Below are 23,925 nucleotides of genomic sequence, written 5' to 3'. Positions count from 1 at the left end.
AAAAAAAAAAAAAAAAAAAAAAAAAAAAAAAAAAAAAAAAAGCAACCCAATCCAAAAACGAACGGGCAGAAGACCTAAATAGACATTTCTCCAAAGAAGACATACAGATGGCCAAGAGGCACATGAAAAGCTGCTCAACATAACTAATTATTAGAGAAATGCAAATCAAAACTACAATGAGGTATCACCTCACACCTGTTAGAATGGGCATTATCAGAAAATCTACAAACAACAAATGCTATAGAGGGTGTGGAGAAAAGGGAACCCTCTTGCACTGTTGGTGGGAATGTAAATTGATACAGCCACTATGGAGAACAGTATGGAGGTTCCTTAAAAAACTAAAAATAGAATTACCATATGACCCAGCAATCCCACTACTGGGGACATACCCAGAGAAAACCATAATTCAAAAAGACACATGCACCCCAATGTTCATTGAAGCACTATTTACAATGGCCAGGTCATGGAAGTGACAAAAAATGCCCATCGACAGATGAATGGATAAAGAAGTTGTGGTACATATATACGATGGAATATTACGCAGCCATAAAAAGGAATGAAATTGGGTCATTTGTAGAGACATGGATGGAACTAGAGACTGTCATACAGAGTGAAGTAAGTCAGAAAGAGAAAAACAAATATCGTATATTATCGCATAGATGTGGAGTCTAGAAAAATAGTACAGATGAACCGGTTTACAGGGCAAAAATAGAGACACAGATGTAGAGGAGAAACGTATGGACACCAAGGGGGGAAAGCAGGGGGTAGGGGAGGTGGGGGTGTGGTGGTGAGATGAATGGGGAGATTGGGATTGACATATATTCACTAATTTGTATAAAATAGATAACTAATAAGAACCTACTGTATTAAAAAAAAAAGGAAAGCTTTAGGGTGAGCATGGAGTTAATATAGGAGGATTTAATCAGATTATCTTTTGAGCTTGCATCATTCATTTGTAATAACTTGATAGATAACCTCATCTTTACTAGAGAGCTGGACGTACCATGAGGTCATAAATGGGTGTGGGTTGGCCAGGCAGGGAATGTAGAACTATTAACAGTAACAAATTTTTATTGTCCAGGGTTATTTCTTATGTACAACTTGTGAATCATAGTTCTTTTACTAGGGCTTCAGACTGTCAGGTTATAATGCAATCAACTGGGTTACAGTTTGGAATAGAGATCTGGGGTTTCTTGATTGAAATTGCATGTAAAAGGGATGGATCTCCCTTGATTATAAAAGAGCAGAACCCTATGATCTTAGCAAGGAAATACTCTTAAGATCAGCTCCTGCATGAAGAGAAAACAACAAATTAAAACAAAACAAAACAAAAATTTCAAGGGCTCTTTAACTGAGAATCTAATACCACTCCTAGGGTGTATATATTTTCAAAGCTTCCTACCAATTCCTCCACCACTACCAAATACCACTCTAACCTTCTTGGTCTCCTTAACACACGTACACTCACTCTCTTACTTGCTGCATCCCCCTCCCTCACCTCATTCATTCTCTCTCTCTCTCTCTCTCTCTTTCTCTCTCTCTCTCTCTCTCTCTCTCTCTCTCTCACACACACACACACACACACACACACACACACACACACACGAAGGTGCATTCACTACTGGGACAATAATTGGGAAGTAAAAATTGATGTGAGTAAAAGCGTAGAAGTTTGGTGGAGAAGCTTGGGGGTGGGGGCATCCCAGGCAGAAGAAAGGGCATGATAAAACGTGCCAGAGTCCTAAAGGAGGATGACATCTTCAAGGCATGGCATAGGACTCCAGGTGACTATAGGATTAAGGACAAGAGAGGCAAGCAAGGGGAAATGAGGAGGAAGAAGGTGGTCAATTTAACGAAGAACACTACCACATAAAGGGGTCTCAACTTAATCACGAAGGCAACTAGAAGCCAGTGAATAGCTTTATGCAGGGGACAAACCTGTCCTGATATGAGTTAGAAAAGATAAAACTGGATGCTCTTTCTATAGTTCAGGAGAGAGAGAGATTGAGACCTGATATAAAGTAGGATACTTAAGGTAGAGAAAAGGCAATGGATTGGAGAGAGATTTCTGAAACGGAACTGAAAGAATTTGAGGACCTATTGAATGCAGCAGTTATGAAAAGAGAAAAGAGTATTAGAGACGTCTAGGTTAGAAGATTGTGGACGGCAGTTCCATCAGCAGAGACAGATAAAACCACATCATCTTTTGATACAATAAAAAGGAAAGACAGTGTGTGTGTGAGAGAGGCAGTTTATAGAATTGATATTTAATTTCTTGTTTGCAAATAGGTTACAAAACAAAATTAGTTTGAGACATCCATATTGAACCTAATCATCTTGATTATTAAAAATACCCATATCTACTTAAATGTTTTTTCATTATTTGCTTTGTTTTTATTTTATAGCTTTAAACACATCAATATAAAATTAAGAAAAAGACAGTTTTGAATAAAATCACAATCTGCTTTACTCAACTAGATATAAAATTTTAGCATTTTATAAATTGTTTTGGCATTTAAGAGCAAGCGTTCTTCACAAAATGCTATTCATTTAAAGAATAATAGCCAATGGGAAAAATCTGTAAAACCAGCTTCTTCTCATTTTTTACATATGGGGCTGCATTTTATTTTTGTTGTTTATTTTGTTTTCTGTTTCATGCTTTTGTTTCTTTCTGGTTTTCATTTCTCTGTTTACTTTCTCCTGCCTTCCTGTGGTTACCTGAACATGTTTTAGAATTCCATTTTGATTTATCTATAGTGTTTTGGAGTGTATCACTTTGTATAGCTTTTCATTGTTTGCCCTAGGTATTATACGTGATATATAACCCATATATATATACATATATATCATCAAAGTCTACTAGTGTTGACACATTTCTAGTTTGAGAAGTGGAGGAACTTTACCTCCCTTTATAACCCTTCCAATTTATAGTATAGTTGTCTTAGCTTTATTCCACGTACATTGAGAGCTACATTAAGAATTTTTATAATTTTTCTTCAAATGTCAAACTGAAGTTGGGAAACTCAGGAGAAGGAAAGTGTGTCATATTTATCCATAATTTGTTCTTATCATGTTCAGGATTACTTCTTTTATCATTACCTCCTATTTGTAGAACTTTGTCATTCTTTTAGGGTAGATCTACGGGACTTTTTTCATCTCCACTCTCTTTCTCTTCTTCTGGCACTCAGATGCCATGAATGTTAGGTCTTTTGTTATAGGCCACATATCTCCAAGGCTCTGTTTTTCGTTTTTTATTTTGTTTTGTTTTTCTGGTCTATTTATCTCTGTTGTTCAGATTGGATAGTTTCTATTGTTTTTTTAAACCACTTTATTGGGTTATGATTGACATACAAAAAGCTGTAGATAGTTAATATATACAACATGATGTGAATTTCTATTGTATTATCTTCCAGTTTACCTTGAGTCTCTCCATTCTGTGGTTGAGCTCATCTATTGAGTTTTTTAATTTCAGTCACTGTGTTTTTTAGTTCTAAAATTTTCACTTAGTTTTTCTATCTTCTGTTTCTTTGCTGAGACTTCCTATTTTTTCATTTGTTTCAAGCATGTTTATAATTGCTTAATGAAACAATGCAGCTCAATGAAGTTCAGTGGCTACTTTAAATCCTGGCCAGAAACTTCCAACACCTGTATCATCTCAACCTCAGTGTGTGTTAATGATCTTTTCTCATTCATTTCAAGATCTTCCTGGTTCTTGGTAAGAGGAGTGATTTTGTCTTCATGTGATTGAAACTTGGTTATCTGGGAATATTATAAGACTCTGGATCTTATTTAAATCTTGTGTTTCAGTAAGCCTCCTCTGACACTGCTCTGGTAGGTGAAGGGGGACCTTTGAACTTCCAGAAGAGGATGGAATCTAGCTGTACGTGGGCCTCCCAGAGGGTGGGCATGTGGAAGGGCTTCTTGTTACTCCTGGGTGGGAATGGGATCTCAGGACTCTCCAGTAGGCCTCTTCTGTTACCCCCCCTCCACAGTCAGGGGTAGGGGTACCTCATTACTGCCTGGTGAGGGTGAAAGTCCAGTCGACCCACGTGGTCCCCACGGACACCATGGTTTCCACTTAAACACCAGTGGGGATGAAAAGCCTGGCTTCCCATTCAACCTTTGTTGCTGATGGTGGAGATGGGGCTGCAGGTTTTTCTGCAGTGTTTGGCTGGAGTAGAGCTGTTATTGCTAGACTGCTCCTTTCCTGGTCCTCTGATGAGGGAGGTCAAGCTTTTGAGGGGGGCTTTGGTTGGTTTGTTTGTTTGCTTTTGTTGGCATTCCTGGGTTGCTGGCTTTTCCAGCACCCAGTTCTGGAATATACAAGGCAGTAACAGAACCCAGGGAATTCAGCTCTGTGCTGAGTCCCGAGGTCCCTAGCCAGTCTGCTGCTTTCTCTCTACCTTTCAGAGTCTTCTTATATTTTCTTTATATATAATATCCAGAGTTATTAGTTGTAATTAGAAGGAAGAATAAGAAAAAAATGTCTACTCCACCTTCCTGGAGAAACCTCATTTTTGTTTAAAATACAATTTCCCTAATGACTTATGAGGTTGAGGCTGAACCTTTTTCACATGTTTATCAGCTATTGAATATCCTTGATTGTTTCTATTGAGTTCTGTCTCTTTTTCCTTATTGATTTGTAAGTGTAGGTTATAAATTCTGGATCAGCTCTTTGTTGGTTATATGTTGCTATGGCTTTCCCTTTAACTCTCCTGGTGATATATTTTGAGAAACAGAAATTCCTAATTTTAATATAATCAAATTTACCAATCTTTTTATTTATGGTTAGTGGTTTTATATCTCATTTTATAAGTATCTACATTAACATTATGAACCTATTATATTATCTAACCCTAAACCCAAGTGTTTTTATACTAGGTTTGATGAAAAGTGGAAGTTGGGGAATGGATAAGACAAAGGGTATGAGCTAACTGTAGTAAATTAGGGGAAACTTGACAATGCTTGTTCATTCGCATTCCTCTTGGCATCCGTCTGTCTTCAGAGATAAGGGTGCTCCAGGTACAGGGAAGGCACCTCTCACATGAGGGTCTCTAGACCTGCCTCAAGGAAAGGTCAGAGTCCTTCCTGCCCCTGCCATTTCCTAAACCCCATCATTTGGTATGTGGCATATTTCTGATAACAACTTATCATACACAGAAAATAAAAGCAAAATTTGGATGCTAATTAAAAAATTAAAATGTATAATTTATTAGGTTTAACACCTCATAAGTACTTTGAACAATATAACCAGTGACTCTCTGTCTAGTACACAAGATTCTTATGCCTACTTTCTAGCTTTTTGCAAAATACTATAAAGATTCTCTAATTCAGATCCTTTTGACTTGGCACACAAAAACCAATGCGGCACACTCTGGCCCTTCTACTTTGTGAAACTCCCTCTCTTTCTTCAAGTTTCCTTCAGTCCTTAAACATAAGAGAGATGCACTGACAGAAGGACTGAGTGAAAGCACCAGCAGCAATCCATATATTGAATATAACACAGCTGGATTTCTGATTTTTAAGAGAAAACGTTAATATGAATAGAAGCGCTGCTACTTCTTCCCTGACAAGTACATTATCTTATGTACTCCCTGAGCTGTGCTCACCTCCAACACTTTGGAACTTACACTTCAAACAGTAGGCAACTTTTAAAGGATTTTGAGCAAGACTTGTATATTAAGAGTCTACCCCGAGCTTCCCTGGTGGCGCAGTGGTTGAGAATCCGCCTGCCGATGCAGGGGACACGGGTTCGTGCCCCGGTCCGGAAAGATCCCACATGCTGCAGAGCAGCTGGGCCCGTGATCCATGGCCACTGAGCCTGCGCGTCCGGAGCCTGTGCTCTGCAACGGGAGAGTCCACAACAGTGAGAGGCCCGCGTACTGCAAAAAATAAATAAATAAATAAAAGTCTACCCCAAGAACAATAAGGAGAATGGATAGAGTAAAGCGAGGAAGTTACTATCATGGTCCAGTTGAGAGACAATGAAGACACATTATAGTGCAGCTGGACACATTCCCAGGAAGTAGGCTTGACAGGACTTGGTAAATAAGATGGAATGTTCAGGCATTTGGGTGGATGGAGAAGCTCTGAGCAGAGCAGATTTCATAGGGATGAGAAAAGTGATGACAACTTTAGTGATAGCTGATGACTTAGAATTCTGTCCTTCTTTGTACAAAGCATAGCTTCCCAGTCTGACTGTATCTCTTTCTGCTTTGAGACAGGGGGAAATTTCAAAGCTTTTCTGCCTAATGCATTTAAGAAAACACAGCCAACCCTGCTGGACTGTCCTACATAGGTACACTTTGTGTGGACAATAATGCCAGTGGCCCACATGTGACTAATGTGTGCCTTTAGGGAGCAACCCCCAAAGATAAGCCTGCCCTCCTTTAAAATGTAACAACTAGGAGAAAGAAGTCTTAGCTTTATACTGCCTATCACATCATTCCCAGGCAGCCTAAATCGCTAAATTATAGCATTAATGTTGGCAGTAAATAGTTTGCTAATGTAGGTTTTGGTAAATATTGTAATGGGAGCTGACTGGGGTTATAGCTCAGTAGTATATAATTTGTGATGGTGTATGTTTAAACCCCCCAGAAAACACAGACTCTCTGGAATCTGAACTTGATATGAACCTCCTTTTCTCACAGAAAAATCAGAAGGAAGAGAATTGGTATTATCACTAACTTCTTCATAAGTTATTCAATGCCATCCACTCACTCCCTTTACTATCAACTCCTGGGGGCCCTTAATATGGAGCCGGGAACAGAAGGAATAGAGCAAATGGGGACAGACATGGAAGTGAAGAAGAAAAAAGGAAGGTTTTGTAGGACAGCATCACTGGAAGAATAAGAGAAGATGGGAAAATTGTAAGTCAACAAGAATACCTCAAGAAGTAGTTCAGTTCACTTAGACCTTTTAAGAGATTTACTATGTGTCCAACAGCGTAATACAGAAGATAAATTTAGGACCAGTGTGTAGACATTATGGAAGTAGATGTCAACTCAAAATAAAGAAGAATTTTCTGTCTATGGAATTGTTCAAAAACAGAAAGACCTGTCCTGTATCATAGTGAGGCTCCCATAACTTAAGTATGAAAACAGAACTGGGACTTCCCTGGTGGTCCAGTGGTTAAGACTCCGCGCTTCCATTGCAGGGGGCAGGGGTTCGATCCCTGGTCAGGGATGTTCCACATGACACGTGCTGCAATCAAAAAAAAGAAAAGAAAACAGTTTCAGAGGAGACCGTTGTATTGGCTGCAGGTTGACTATTTGACCTCTAGGTAGGAAACCATGTCAAATAGAAGACGCTGAGCATAGTTTTTGTTTAAAATAGAGCTTCTATCAATAACCGTGGCCTTCGGTGGTTAAGGAGCTGAGGTTAGAGACACTAGCCTCACCATTTCTCCTACTCTCCTCTGCTCAAACCATCAACACAGAAAGTGGAACAAAGACGGAAGAGGTGCAGAATGTTCCAGAGAGGGGAGAAGCTTTCATAGATGAGCCAGCTGGAGTCCTGAAAAGACAACTGTGAAAAGTTAAGGGACAAAAAAGAAGGAAAGACCTCTCCAAGGTCCCTTGACTTATTGCTTAATCAGTTGTGTGGATGTATTTGAGAATGCCCTTATATAGAATACCCAGAGCTTAAAGATCACTGAGTTTGGTCTCTAGATATCTTCTATAAACAGTATTATTAAACAATCTGCTTTGTAAATTAAATGGCTGCCCTCTTTATTCACTTGGCTCCAGAAATAACAACAGCAAACATTTATTGAGAATTCACCAAGTGAATCTGTTTGAAGTGCTTCAAACAGATTAATATACATAATTCTCATAATAACCCTATGACGTCAAGCCAAGGAGTGAACTGTGTCCTCCCGAAATCCATATATTGTAGCCCTAACCCCTAATGTGACAGTGGTTGGAGACGGGGCCTTTGGGAGGTGATTAAGTTTAGATGAGGTCATGAGGATAGAGGCCTCATCATGGGATTAGTGCCTTTATAAAATGAGACACCAGAGAGTTTTCTCTCTCTCTGTACACACACACTGAGGAAAAGGCTGGTGAGCACAGAGTAAGAAGGCGACTGACTGTCTACAAGCCAGAAAGAGAACTCTCAGCAGAAACCAACCATGCCGGCACCCTGATCTCAAACCTCTAGCCTCCAGAACCGTGAGAAAATACATATCTGTTGTTTAAGCACCCAGTTTACGGCATTTTGTATGGCAGCCTGAGCTGACAAATACAGGTCAGTGCTATTACTATTCCCTTTTCGCAGGAGGAAACTGAGGGATGGAGAGGTATCTTGCCCAAGACAGCATGCTAGTGACAGGAAGAACTAAGATCCAAATCCAAGCAGGCTGCATGCAGAGCCTTTGCGCTTTACCGCAGGGATCTACTACCAACCTGTAATACACGTATACTTACTACCTTTAGTTTCCCTAGTGTTTCCCAAGTTATTTCATGAACTAGTTTGTTTTTTGTTTTTTGGTTTTTTTGCGGTACGCGGGCCTCTCACTGTTGTGGCCTCTCCTGTTGCGGAGCACAGGCTCCAGACACGCAGGCTCAGCGGCCATGGGTCACGGGCCCAGCCTCTCAGCGGCATGTGGGATCTTCCCGGACCGGGGCACAAACCCGTGTCCCCTGCATCGGCAGGCGGACTCTCAACCACTGCGCCACCAGGGAAGCCCTCATGAACTAGTTTAATCGTTCTTCACAACACTGTCCTAATTTTGTAGATGAGAAAATTGACAGATTAAGTGAAATGGCCAAGGAGAAAACTCCAGGGATCAAGAAAACGAAGAGTAGATTAAAGGCAGCTAGTAGTTTTCTGAACTGAGATTGCATGAATGTCATGAGATCATGTATATCCACCACCTAGAATGATGCCTGATATAAAGAAGGTACTAAATCCATTATTGAATGTCAAATAAATGGATCAAAATGTGATTTGAAACCCCAAAGTCATAGCAGGGCTAAGTAAAAGAAACTCTTTTCCTAATCATGAGTTTATTAATTTATTCATTGTTTTATTAATCATTTATTTAACAATTATGTAGAGGGGTTGACTATGGACCAAGCATACAGTTCTATTTGTTTTCCTTTTACAATCAGTGTTCTCTGAGACAGTGCACTTTGAAATACCTTGCCACTGAATATGTTGGTACTTGAAATGCATCTTAAGTAGGTAATACATCTTTTAGATTCAAGAGAATGGGAGAGAAAAGCATAGATCCAAGAGAGGAGAAAGACTTATACCATTAATAAAAGCATGGTTTAAAATAACAGAATCAATCAATATGAACGTTCATTTCTCAACAAACCCTCTCATCTTTTTTTGTCTGATGATTTTCTTCTGCTCCATCCACTTTTTCTTCATGAGAATTAGTATTTTCGTAGGAAATTGTAGGAGTACAGTGAAAGTAGTTCCATATATAATTCTTCTCATAAAAGTGTTGTATTAACGTTATTCCATCCCCAGACCTAAATCTGGGAAGTAATGAATCATTCCCAGCATCACTGTAGCATCTCTCTTCTAAATCTTGTTCTAAATCCCATTCTGAAGAGGCATTGCTTCCACGGCCTGATCTGTTTACTTATACTTTTATCCAAGCAGGACTGGTTTCGGGGACCCTACAACATGGTCTACCACTTAACTGCAAAATGAGATTTTGCACTTGTATTTTATTTCACTTAATAAAATGATGCTTGTAGATGGACTATTTTGCTTTTTGAGTTATGTAGATATCATGGACTCGTACCACCCACAGTGTCCCAAATTCCGACATGCACAGATGCTTAGTAAATTGAACACCACCATCTGTAGAGAAGTAATTAGTCAGCATCAGGTCTCATTGGAATCACTTTACTGCACTCTGATCTACCCTTAAATTGTTGTCTTTTCTCTACATCATGAGCTAACCAAAGCCGTTTTTCAAATTTGGATACTTCTTTTTTCTACTTCTTCTTTAGAGCAATACTTCAGTTTAACTGCCTGGAGAAGAAATGGACACTTAAAAGAGCAACCATATTTTCAAAAATAGATGAAGTAAAAACAGAGCAACAAATCATACACACAGTTGATTTCTGTTGCTAGGATGTTTCAGCCTCTCTGTTTTACTTATTAACCAATGCTGTCTGCAGAGAGAAATAGGACCTTTGAGAGAAACGTTGGAAACTATAAGGCCAAATGCCAGTCAAACAAATAAATAGCCAACCTTGCCAAGTAAAGAGGGTCCAAAACCTCTGTCTCTAGAAAAGATTTCGCGTCTGAAAACACCTTTCAGAACAGGTGCATAAAGCTGCCCAAACTTGGTCAGACCATTTGGCTAACTAGCGAGTATGTTGAGTTTTAGGAATAATAATAAAAACAACAATATAATAATAATAGCATCATATAGTATTCTGTTCCTCTTTGAGGACACTGAGAGGCAGAAAATCTGTCATCTGGCTCAGGGCACGTGGCCAGGCAGTGGAAGATCTGAGTCTTGAACTAGGGCAGTTTGGCTCAAGTCTTTGATCTTAACAAATGCACTATGCTGCTCCTTCTGTGAAAATCAAGATCTCAGAGTGGCAGAGGCTGGAGTTATTAAAATAACACTGTTTAGCTTGAACCATATGAAAGTGCCAATATCTGACAGTTTTTGACCTAACAAATCTGTAATTTTATATTGTTCAACCTCACAGTAAGTAAAACAAGTGACTAAGCACATACTTTGTAAAACTTTTGCTCTGGATCAGGCTCTGTGTTATGGGTTGTACCTGGAGTCTGAATGATTTGAAGGCAGAGGGAGAGAATCTGGAGAGCTGGGTTGTTGTCCAAGTACCTTTGCTAACATTGATTAGTCAATTCATATGCCTAGACCTCAGTCTTTTCATCTGTAAAATGGGTGAATCTCACATTTTTAGACTTCAGGCCACTTAGTCCAAAAACAATGTATGTCTCATTTATCCCCATCACTCTCAATTTCCAGTGGCAAACAAACCTGCTGGCAATGAAGAATGTGACTGTGAAAACAAATCGTGGGTGTGGGGAGGATTATGTTTACATAGGCTTTAGTAATAGGGATATGTTTATCCCTATGTAGAGATGATTTATCTTTGAGTATATATATATATATATATCCTGCAGCCTAATTATTAGAAAATGTTAAGACAAAATATATTTAATGTAAATTATGTATTTGCATTAAATATGTTTTGTATATGCAAAGGGTTGACAAAATTATTAATAGCAAATAGAAGAGTTAATGATAAAACTAAATTTATAATTAAAAGCAAGAATAGACAGTGATGACAAACTCAAGAAAAACATGGAAGATGCAGTGGATTTTTAAAAAACAACTTGCCCTCAAATTTCAGAATTTCCACCTCTCTGCCTGTACAGTAGAAGATGTGTAACATAGCCAAGCACCATATGGCAGCTAGCTCCCCTGGAGGAATGCCAAATTAAAGTGCTTAATAAATTCTCATAATGCACTAATTTGAGTACCAAATTAATGATCCTTCATAATTCACTCAGCAGTTACTGGTCAGCAGCTCTTGGTTGAATGTGAAAATGAGTACGTATGAAATTGCAAAAGAGCCTGTGCTTATGTGGCATGATTGTGATACCCTCACCTTCCGTTCCTAATTCTCTCCGGTCGGCCAATGTTAATATTCAACTTTTGTTGTTGTTGTAAGCCCCAGCTTACAACAAGAAATACATTTACTCTAAAACTCAAGGACGCACGTACACAAAGTTGCCTCTTATATTGGTGCAGTTCAAGCCCTACACAAAGATACTAGGACAAACAGGGGAAAAGGGGCTAATACCTAGGCCAAATTCTGTGCACCTTGTAGGATGCCCTAGTGTGTATGTATGACAAATATGCATAGATATATTAATATATATACATAACTGCACACAGGCACCCACAATTAGAAAACTGAAATTTAGATTTTCTAACACTCTTACTATGTGCAATACCCTCTGATACTTTCTACTCTATTTTTTTATAAAGAAAATATGGATCATGATATACTAAGTTGATTTCACAACTCTCTTATGGGTTGTGATTTGTAATATGAAAACCACTGCCCTTAAAGAATGCTGTCCAGATATGAGTTCACCATGACCTCCACAGAGAGCGTAGGAGCTTCTTCTTTTCTGTCTTAGAGACCCAGAAGTGAGATCTTCCCTCTTTAAAAACTAACAAACAAAAGCACATTTGGAATTTCCTTGGATGATTGGGTTTGAAGTTGTGGACTGTAAGAAGAGATGGTGGGTACTGGGATAGCCTGGAGGAAAGAAGTGATGGCAGTGGACGAGGAGGAAGGAGCTGAGAGAGTAAGTGGCAGTCCTCCAATGTCTGAGTAGCTACCAGGGTAACCAGATGTTGGAGGGACTAGACATTTATCTATGACCCTTAGGGACAGATAGTCATTCAATCAGCCTGAGTATTTATTGAATAGCAGCTACTTGCCAGCTTCTGTGCTAAAGACTGCAAAGTAGAAAAATAATAGCAACTGCAGTCAGGTAATCTTCATGCAAAGAAACTCTGCTTTTCTAATAACGTGACAGTTAAGCATGCCTGATGGCTAAAACAGATCTGTAGAGATACGGTCCACAGTATCGAGAGATGATGAATTTTGTTAAGTTCTGTTGAGTGGCTTTTGTGACTCATATAGCCCCTTGTTTACCAAGGTTGTCATTTGATATCCATTTCTAAATACTTCTAAGCATTCACTTCTGTGTAGAAAGTGGTTCAGTTATGGAGAAGCAGATGCCATCAGAAGGTGAGCGGCAAGCTTACCAACCCAGCCAAAACTTGTCCCAAGGCTGACCTTCCCCCATTCTGCTCCCCAGATGAAACATGAAACTTATACAGGAGCTTCCATATGAACTTTTTTTTCATGTGAACTTTTAAAAAGCCTTTTTAGAATTCTAGCTTTAGAAATTTCTTTCCCAAGAAAAATCATTAAGCTTTCCTTTTATTTTAGATTATTCAATTTGCAGGAAAGCACACATGATAATGAATACATAAATCTTCTCAGTTTTTCACTAAGTCTGAATAATGCAGTCTTGGTTTTACTACATTTGGGCTCTCACCAATCTCTTTCAAACTCCAAAATAAATCCATTAGAAGTTGTGATCCCCATCAATTCACTATATGGAAAATTCAGTGTTAAAGCTTGTTGGAGGTGATCTGTGGGTTTATTATTAATATGTTGAAGCTACAGAGAAACATATTTTGGCTCAATATAAAATGAATTTTCTAAGTGTAAGAGCTACCTTGGTAGGTAAGAAGTTCCCCAGTGTATGAGATGTTCAAGAATAGTTGAAGGTCACCTGGTTTAGTTGGAATGAGGGGAGAGATGTGACACAAAATTATCTTTGAACTCTTTACCAATCTTGAGATAGAATGTTTCAATTAAACAATGACTTCACCAAGCCTTAACTGGGTTCTTTTCCAGAAAAGAGCTTTCTGTACCTGCCTTCTGAAATCACATCCCAAAATGCAAAATGACTTTCTCCTTAAATGGTGTATTTTAAAAGAATTGTTTAGATCTAAATTAATCAGTAAGTGCCATTTGGTCTCTTCTGACAACATTCCTGCAGCCCAGCAAAATCGAATGATTAGCAATAAGTTACTAATCATAGAAATAATTACTGCTAATAATATCAAATAATGTACTAATAACATCAATAATTGTTCTTAAATAGTTAACATCCATTGACTATTGTGTGGCAAACACTGCACTAAGTGCTTTAATGACACTAATTTAGTGATAACCTATCAGGTGGTACAACTCTTATTCTCATTTAGGGGATAAGAAAACTTCATACGTTAGGAAGATTACATAACTCAGAGGGTCACTCGGTTGAGGCAGAACCAGAATGTGAAGCCAGTGAGTATGCTAACTCCAGAGAATAAACTCATAACCACTAGTCGACATATAATGACTATTATTTAGGTGTTTCTGACCCTTGCTAATATGTTTAGTCCTCTAAATTACTTGGGAATATCATATACATTGTTAAATATCCAATCTTAAAATCTGAAATATTGTATCACAAATTTTCTACAATGCGGCAATGTTAAGGAATTTACAATACATCTACTAATTTTTTTTTTTCTTTTTTCTTGGCCACCCCACATGGCTTGTGGGATCTTAGTTCCCTGACCAGAGATCGAACCCACATCCCCTGCATTGGAAGCACAGAGACCTAACCACTGGATCACCAGGGAATTCACTCACAAAGATTTTAAAGAATCATTAAGGAATTTCCCTGGCAGTCCAGTGGTTAAGACTCCAAGGTTCCACTGCAGGGGGCGCAGGTTCAATCCCTGGTGTTGGGAACTAAGATTCCACATGCTCTGCAGCATGCCCCCCCGCAAAAAAAAGAACCATTAAAATGTTCTGGACAAGGAGCTGTTAAAACACAGGAAAATGTGTACAGTATACAGCATATGAAATAGTAAAGTGCAAATTTTTTTGTGCAGTGTGATCTCAACTTTGTTAAAAAAAAATTCACAGAAGGAACTAAACAAAGCGCTCTCAGTGATTGACCTGGGTGTTAATATCTATTTTGTCCTAATATTTTTTCTTTAAATAAAACTCATGTTTTTTTCCATCATGAATTTGTATTGTTTCTGCAATTAAAAAAAAAGTTTTGTTTTTTTTTATAGTTTATTTATTTTTGGCTGTGTTTGGGTCTTCGTTATTGCGCGTGAGCTTTCTCTAGTTGCGGTAGCAGGGGCTGCTCTTCGTTGCAGTACGTGGGCTTCTCACTACAGTGGCTTCTCTTGTTGCGGAGCACGAGCTCTAGGCACACGGGCTCCAGTAGTTGTGGCATGTGGTCTCAGTAGTTGTGGCTCGCAGGCTAGTCCAGGCTTAGTAGTTGTGGCACATGGGCTTTGTTTCTCCACAGCAAGTGGGATCCTCCCAGACCAGGGATCGAACCCGTGTCCCCTTCATTGGCAGGCGGATTCTTAACCACTGCGCCACCAGGGAAGCCCTGTTTTGTTTTACTTTTGGTTTTAAAAAGCAATTTAATTCTCAGATACAAGTTGCATGGTTTCTGATCTGACATTATGGTATATAAAGTATCATGCTCTCTCTTCTTAAATGAAGACATATTTAAATGGTCATATGTTCATTTAGCAGTAAGTGAATCTGTATAGAAATGGACAACTCAGCTTCACTGTAAAACACCCAATTATTAAGGTACATAAATATTTTTTTAATTAATTAATTTATTTATTTTTGGCTGTGTTGAGTCTTCGTTTCTGTGCGAGGGCTTTCTCCAGTTGCAGCAAGCGGGGGCCACTCTTCATCGTGGTGCGCGGGCCTCTCACTGTCGCGGCCTCTCCTGTTGCGGAGCACAGGCTCAAGACGCACAGGCTCAGTAGTTGTGGCTCACGGGCCTAGTTGCTCCGTGGCATGTGGGATCTTCCCAGACCAGGGCTCGAACCCGTGTCCCCTGCATTGGCAGGCAGATCCTCAACCACTGCGCCACCAGGGAAGCCCAAGGTGCGTAAAATTTGCTGATTCTCCTTTGCCCAGAATGTAGTCTAAAGGCTCCGAAGCTGCACTGAATTGACTATTGCTGAGTTCCTTATCAGTAGCACTGAAAAGGATGATCCTGTGTTTTTCAGCTCAAGACTGGTCAGGCTGGTTTGGAGGACTTAATGCAAAGTTATGTACTGTGTAGTCAATTTTGGCAAGTCCTTCTAAGTGTAAACTGTCCCCAGGCCCCAGGGTGTCATGCCCAGCTTCAGGGGCTAAGGAAATGTAATTCCTGTATGAGTAAGCATAATTAACCTGGGGAGGATTGGGGTGTTTCTTTTTCAGGAAGGCTTGGGCTGTCCCACACAGACGTTATCGTTTGACGTATGATTTTGGAAAACCCTACCTTCCTTGGAGTTTTCATTAATTGTCACTTAAGTGCCTCCCGAAACTTATGCCTAGTAAGTCACCTTTCCTTTTCTGGCTTTGGATTTGAATGGAAGTTACCTAGCATTAGACTTTGTATTTAGAGACATTTTCAGAATAACTGTTAATACTACCCTTTATAGCAATGAGTGAATAAGACTAGGGCAAAACATCAGGAGAATTCAAGCCTTCTACCTTTGCCTGCTAAACAGCTGATGCACAGGAAAGATATGCTTGTACACCCCTCTCCTGGGTGGAACTGTTTCTAACCTAGCATTGTCTAGAATAATTTATTAAGAGATCTTCACAGTACAGTAACCTGGAAGCTACCTAACTAGAAGTTACGATTATCCTTACATTGTAGAAGGAAAGAACCAAAACCAGGGCAACAGTGTTCTACTGACCTTAACTTACGTCTGGGCAAAGTAACTATGTGGTACTACTTTGCCACCACTGATATATACACTCTGAAGTTCCTGTTCAGTTCAGTTTTAAAGTGGAGGAACCAGACGTGTTCCCCGAAACTAAATCTGTTTCGTGGAGGAGGAGTCTGTGATTCAGGCTTAAGCCAAGGGTGTTGCCATTATGACATAGGCCATTACCGAAAGTAAGGTAGGGATGGTTCCTTGCCCCAGAGCTGTCAGATGCGTCCAGGGATCTGTGCTGAGTTTTTCATGATTCAGTAAAACCAGGCCATCGGAAATGCTACACTGGGTATTACCAGTTGTACCTTCAGCAAAGCAACGATCCAAAACGTTTCAGGATCATGTGAGAAATACTGGAATACGAGGTATGTAGAAGGTGCTGTGGGAATAGCAGGGTGGTCATTAACCCAGTCTGAGAAGGTCAGGAGGATTCCCAGTGGCAGCAGTGTCTGAACGTGTGTTAGAAGAATGAACAGAGTCAATGGACAAAAAGGAAGAAAGAGCTATCTGTGCAAAGCCACCAGTTCTCCAGGAAGAAGACAGTGAGAAGAGAGGCTATCAATCAGGCGAGCAAGTTTGTGGAAGGAGTAATGTGCTTCACTGAGAACGTAGGCTTTATGCTGTAGTTGATGAGGTGTCAGCAAAAGATTTTAATGGAGGAGAGACAACATCAGTTGACCATTTTAGAAAGAGATTTCTGACTGCTGCTGTGGCTAATGCATTGAGAGAAGGTAAGATTAGAGGGAGGGAACCAATTTTGAGAGAGCCTCATTCATGGCAAGGACAGTGGTAACAAAGAGGGACTACATACAGACTAGAGAGACGGTTTGGAGGTAGAATTGATGGGATTGATTAATACCTCACTAGATGTGGAATCAAGGTTTGAGGCTGAAGTTTCTAACTTAGATCACTAGGAGGGTTGCGATGGCATGAAGTAAAGGCTATATGCCTTCTGAAATCCATGATTTTGTCTGAAATCTTCTCAAAACTATAGTATGAGTTCTACTGTATAATAGTTCTGTTGCATCTGACATTTGTACCAAAGTTTTAACTTTCCAGAGCACTTCCTCTTGTTTGATCTCATTAAATATGCATTTTGACAGATGAGAAAACTAAGTGTAAGTGATTTGACTGAAAGCATCCAGTTGGATTTGGCTGAGGTGGGACTAGAATCAGGTCTCCAGACCCCGTAGCCTTAAGCTTTATATCAAATCCCAAATCTGTTAGTCTTACATTCTGTGCCCCTCACCCTTTTTTCTATTTTGCACAGAAGATACTAGAATTGGAAAGACTTTTGAATAGAAGAGGAAGCTGGAAGCTTTTGGAAAAGCCACAAAGAAACCTTGGGAGCTTTTGGGGAGGATGAGGCAGCCAGTAGATGGGCAAAGGGAAGCAAATGACAATGAGCATTCCAGGCCTTCCTGATGTCAGAGTTTGGCATCACTCACAGTACAAAGGCGTCCTGTTGTACTAGTTTCCCTATAAACCTCATTCCTGCAAACCATATGAGCCCTGGGAGGTGGGGAATGGAAGGTGGGTGGGACCAGCTGGTCATGGCTGTGAATGACAATTACAGTGGTCTCTACTCAGGATGGTCCCTGGGTCCCTGAAGTCTGTTCAGAGGGTCCAGTGCGGCTTACTAATCAGCATTACACTCAAAATTTGTCCCCAGGCAGTCTCAACCAGGGAATAAGTAGATTTGTTGATCACGTTGGGTGAGATTTTCTGTGCAGAGGCTCTAAAATAAACCCGTTCAGTTTGAAAGTGAAATCGCAACCTCAGTGAGCAGAGGAAATGGAGAGCCTTGGTCCCTGCAAACCAGAATTTCTCTGTTAGAAATAATAATTTGGTGATGGTGGGAGAGTCGTTTTGCAATTATCTCCCGTCCATGTTGGTGATTGGGAAGATGCAAAACACCTGTCTTAGACAAGGTAGACATTTGTGGGCAGGAAGAGAGTTTTCATCTGTAGGGGTCTTACTGTCTGTTTCTAGGAGCCAAAAGGGGCAACGTTTCAGGATGCCTGGAGAGAGAAAGAAAGAGAAAGAGAGGATTCTTGATGAAAACTCCTCAATGCACTGTGTTTTTAGGCGGATGTGGTCTCCCACAGGATGTGCAACAACTGACTTGCCTCAGTGATAGACTCCCACTTGTGGGTGACTGCCTTGGAAATGGTGGTCAAATAGTGGTGCTTAATAGAGACACGCTCTGTGATTGAACAGCCCCCATCCTTCTGGGGGTTTCATTGATTATCTGTCTCCCTGCCCAGACTCCTAGCTCCAGCCTCAGGGACTCATCTGATTTCAGCCTGCTCCCTTGCATCTAGAACTATGATCGACAGTCAATATTAATTGTTTACAAATGAGCAAAGTACTGCTTTTAAGGAAACATTTTTTTACTTTTTCTCTAATGTTTTTGTGTGGGGAGGGAGAGAAATTTATACAGAAAAATACACTTTTACACCCATAGGTGTGGTTTAAACAGACCTTGTTTCATTTTATGACCCAACCTACAACCTCTGAGACTCCCACAGCTTTCAAGCCCATCAAGGCAGCCATTCCATTAAGACCAGTTAGAAGTGTCAGTGATAATCCCACTTTATCCCTGAAAACCACTTTGAACATTTAAAAAAATCTCCAAACAATTGAGACAATTCAACCCCTCAGTTCTGTTTTCCTAGTGATGATTTGTTTCTGATGAACATGTTTTCAACTGATTTTTTAAATAAAACATTTACACTGAAATGACTCCCTGTCTTAGGTGAGCTTGATTGATTCCTATTAGAGTTTTTTTTTTTTTTTAAATCATAATATTTTCTAGCCTGTGCACTTTAAGTTTAATGAATGAAATAACAGGGAGAAAGAGTAGGTGGTTACCATGGTGACCATAACATCTGATTTGAGTAGCAACAGAGAGGGCAGGGAAACAGTGCCCTATTCAACTGAATTGTAATGATGATCAACAGTTGAGAGAGGAAATTTAAATGTCTGGGCTCCACTTAGCAACTGATCGATCAATCAACACATGAATAGCAGTATCTGCACCTTAGCTTCACGTGCATATATCGTACAGATCAAAACAGAAAGAAAATTGCGTCTACATGAAAATTAAGAATCCTTAAGCATATTTGGAAAATGCTTTTAGGTAAGAATAAAAATCATCCTAATTTCCAAATTTTAGCTCTTCATCCTCGGATTATCAAGATGAGTTTAAACTACAAGGTCTTGATGTTGACAGTAGGGGATTTCCAAGTTTAATAGAAATGAAAACAGGGGTTGATTTCTCAGACTTAGGGAACATAGTTTCTCGACACTTGGTGTTGCCACCCAAAAGGTGAAATTAAAAGTTCTACATCCCTAAACTATCCTTTTTTGAATACTCTTCCTGCCTGAAGGCTGATGTAAGCAGGCATTTCCTGGCCTGGGGGAACCGGCAGATTCCAGCCAAGCCCGCTGAAGAATTAACTCTACAGTGTGAATAACTTTGTTTACTCTCTTCTACATTTTAAAAGAAGATACAGGACTAACGCTTCAGTGTTGGAATTTCAAACACCCGGGGCTAAGCTGGAGGGTGGGATGGGACTTGGGGGGAAGAAGTCTTCCTGGATCCTTTCAGCAGACTCCCCAGGCAGGCGTCCAGGTCCACCACCTTTCCAGTGCTAAGGCGTTTTTAGCTGAGAAGAGAAAGAGAGAGAGGTGAGTGAAACAGTCATCTGGAAAGTGATTTGTTCCTGCTTTTAAAAGGGTGGAATGGAGAAAGTAATCCCGTCTCTTAAATTGGCCCTTTTGTGTGGCAAAGCATCTCAAACTAGCTCTGCCACTAGCCTGAGAAGGTGGCCCCACCTGCTTCACTCCTCCGAGACTTTGGCCCCAGCTCAAGAGCACTGGGACTGTGTGCTGGCAGGCGGAGTTGATACACTGTAAACTCAACCAGGAAGAGGGGAGCAGAGCTGAATTTGGGAAGCAGCTGCCTGCTATGCTGAAAACCTCTGTAAACTGGCTAAGGAGCTGTGGTGAGAATCATGCTGCTTTTCTCAGACCCATTTCTCTTGACAGACCAGTGGGGAATTGTGGCCAAGAAAATGGAAAGAGGACGGCAGAGTCCCCTCCCCTTCCCTCCCTAGAACTGCAATGCCGGCCTTTTCTTAGCGCCCACAGCTTGCAGGCATCTTCTTAAGGCGGCTCTGTTTTCTTGTCTCTTGCTGTCTATGCTCTGGGGGAATAAGAATCGGTGAATTTTTCTCTTCCGCCGCCTCAGTTCCGCCCTCAAACCACACGCCAAGAGTTCGATTCACCATTAGCCTCTTCATAATAAACCTGCCTCATGTGAGCTGCTGGACTGTTGCTGCTGTATATCACAGAGAGAAATTTAAGAATGTGAAATTCTTGCCGCTGACTTAAATGGGTTCCGGAAATGCCTGGATCCACATTGATTTCAGATCCGATATTTGATGTATGCAGGTTCTGTTCAAATAGCCAGAGCCTGCTGAGGGACAGGATAGTTCTATGCAGGGAGGCAGGTTTACGGGTCTGAAAGAACCGATAGACTGTCCCACTCTCACCAATTATAAGCTATGTAACCTTGGGAAGCCACTGAACTTTGTGCCTTTAGTTTCCTCATTTGCAAAATGGAAATTATTTCACTTACCTCGTAAGGTTGTTTACAAATTAGTAGTTGTATATGGAAAGCTGGACTCTAAAGTCCTCTAGGGGACGGGGACCATGATTACCTTATTTGGGGGCATATGATTAATTATCCAGAAAAGGTCATTTATTAACAGTCTTAGCTTAGTTGTTAAGAATGTCAGCTCAGATCATTCTACCTGATTTCAGATCGCAGCTCCCTCATGGTTAGCTTAAGTTACCTGAATAACATAAGCCTGTTTCCACATTATAAAATGGTAATACTAACAGCAACTATTTCATGGATCTGTGAGGATTTAAAGAGGCAACACTTCCTATATAAGGCTCTCAGCACTGTGCCTAGCACACAGTACTCAGTAAGTGTTGGCTGTTGTTATTGTGAGGCAGAAATCTGACTGTGGAGCTAGACAGCTAGCCTCTCTAGACTAAATTCACCCCATTTTAAAAAATTTAACTGCAGAGGTTGGACGAGATGAATCCCAAGGAGCCGTCCACCTCTTACCAGCTGTGTTCCTGGGGGCATCCACGTGCCTATCACATAGCTGTAATCTTCCTCGGCAGCAGCAATAAATTGAAAGTTCAAACATTTTATGATGGACAAAACAACCCAACATAATATACATTGTGGACTTAAAAATCACAGCCACTGCCTAAAACCAGATGTGTCATTTCATACACTCCCGTGACTTGATTTCCTGAAGAGCATATTTTCGCAGCCCCAGATGCTACTTTGCATGTCCATAGCTTTGGAGATCTGCATCCAAACACTTTGTACTGGTTTTAAGAAACTTTATTCACACAAGTTGGCTGAGAGTGGCATTTGGTAGTATTTTCAGTTTCTGGATTATTTTGAGAAGGAACCTTAACCTGTATCTCTGTATTCTGATGTCAGTTAACATGTGTCTGACATTACCAGTTGAACTGTTGGCAGCCAGTTTAAAAACCAGCTCAGTCACTCCTCACTGGGCCTGTGGGACAGGAAGTAGACTTGCTGGGCTGGGGGATTTGCATTCTCCTCAGACTGGGAGCACCCCCTCCCAACATTTCCTTTGCTATTTTATTCTCTCCATAGCCAACCCCCTACTAATTACCTTCCCACAATTCCTCTCTAAATCCCTTATGGATAGTCTGAGCTAAGCTAACACTCCCATTAAACAGAACAATTGATCACAGATTTATAGAATTAATTTGTTTGATGTAAGACCAGCAAAGGGCAGGGACTGTGTTTTTTTTGGGTTTTTTTGTTTGTGTTTTTCTTTTTATTCTTGTCTATTATTATTTTTTTAACATCTTTATTAGAGTATAATTGCTTTACAATGGTGTGTTAGTTTCTGCTTTATAACAAAGTGAATCAGTTATACATATACATATATCCCGATGTCTCTTCCCTCTTGCATCTCCCTCCCTCACACCCTACCTATCCCACCCCTCTAGGTGGTCACAAACCACTGAGCTGATCTCCCTGTGCTATGCGGCTGCTTCCCACTAGCTATCTATTTTAATGTTTGGTACCATATATATGTTCATGCCACTCTCTCACTTTGTCACAGCTTACCCTTCCCCCTCCCCATATCCTCAAGTCCATTCTCTAGTAGGTCTTCGTCTTTATTCCCCTCTTGCCCCTAGGTTCTTCAAGACCATTTTTTTTTTTTTTTTTTTTAGATTCCATATATATGTGTTAGCATACGGTATTTGTTTTTCTCTTTCTGACTTACATCACTCTGTATGACAGACTCTAGGTCCATCCACCTCACTACAGATAACTCAATTTAGTTTCTTTTTATGGCTGAGTAATATTCCATTGTATATATGTGCCACATCTTCTTTATCCATTCATCTGTCAATGGACACATAGGTTGCTTCCATGTCCTGGCTATTGTAAATAGAGCTGCAATGAACATGGTGGTACTACGTGACGCTTTTTGAATTATGGTTTTCTCAGGGTGTATGCCCAGTAGTGGGATTGCTGGGTTGTATGGTAGCTCTATGTTTAGTTTTTTAAGGAACCTCCATACTGTTCTCCGTAGTGGCTGTATCAATTTACACTCCCACCAACAGTGCAAGAGGGTTCCCTTTTCTCCACACCCTCTCCAGCATTTATTGTTTGTAGATTTTTTGATGATGGCCATCCTGACTGGTGTTAGATGATATCTCATTGTAGTATTGATTTGCATTTCTCTAATGATTAACGATGTTGAGCATTATTTCATGTGTTTCTTGGCAATCTGTATATCTTCTTTGGAGAAACGTCTATCTAGGTGTTCTGCCCATTTTTGGATTGGGTTGTTTGTTTTTTTGATATTGAGCTACATGAGCTGCTTATAAATTTTGGAGATTAATCCTCTGACAGTTTCTTCATTTGCAAATATTTTCTCCCAGTCTGAGGGCTGTCTTTTCGTCTTGTTTATGGTTTCCTTTGCTGTGCAAAAGCTTTGAAGTTTCATTAGGTCCCATTTGTTTGTTTTTGTTTTTATTTCCATTTCTCTAAGAGGTAGGTCAAAATGGATCTTGCTGTGATTTATGTCATAGAGTGTTCTGCCTATGTTTTCCTCTAAGAGTTTCATAGTGTCTGGCCTTACATTTAGGTCTTTAATCGATTTTGAGTTTATTTTTCTGTATGGTGTTAGGGAGTGTTCTAATTTCATTATTTTACATGTAGCTGTCCAGTTTCCCCAGCACCACTTATTGAAGAGACTGTCTTTTCTCCACTGTATATTCTGGCCTCCTTTATCAAAGATAAGGTGCCCATATATGCGTGGGTTTATCTCTGGGCTTTCTATCCTGTTCCATTGAGCTACATTTCTGTTTTTTGTGCCAGTACCATACTGTCTTGATTACTGTAGCTTTGTAGTATAGTCTGAAGTCAGGGAGTCTGATTCCTCCAGCTCCGGTTTCCTTTCTCAAGATTGCTTTGGCTATTTGGGGGTCTTTTGTGTTTTCAT

General features: G+C 40.1%; 1 protein-coding gene across 4 annotated transcripts in view; it reads left to right on the top strand.

Moving 5' to 3' along the window:
• DLG2 (discs large MAGUK scaffold protein 2) overlaps positions 1 to 23,925 on the top strand; it is a 534,199-nt gene that overhangs the window by 266,894 nt on the left and 243,380 nt on the right. The window contains exon 1 of one of the 4 annotated variants that reach the window (XM_027083550.1): positions 16,551 to 16,707. The exons of 2 other annotated variants lie outside the window; for them this stretch is intronic. In XM_027083550.1, the coding sequence (XP_026939351.1) occupies positions 16,620 to 16,707 (88 nt within the window). In that variant the 5' untranslated portion in view covers positions 16,551 to 16,619. Of the gene's footprint in view, positions 1 to 16,550; positions 16,708 to 20,069; positions 20,353 to 23,925 lie in introns of those variants that run through there. One more of the 4 variants, XM_027083551.1, reaches the window with a different exon arrangement.

This window comes from Aethalodelphis obliquidens, unplaced genomic scaffold, assembly GCF_003676395.1.
Source record: "Aethalodelphis obliquidens isolate GAN/ISIS:26980383/991018 unplaced genomic scaffold, ASM367639v1 scaffold50, whole genome shotgun sequence".
In the NCBI taxonomy this organism is placed as follows: domain Eukaryota; kingdom Metazoa; phylum Chordata; class Mammalia; order Artiodactyla; family Delphinidae; genus Aethalodelphis; species Aethalodelphis obliquidens.
Note: the sequence above shows the minus strand (reverse complement) of the source record. Positions and strands in the feature narration are given on the sequence as shown.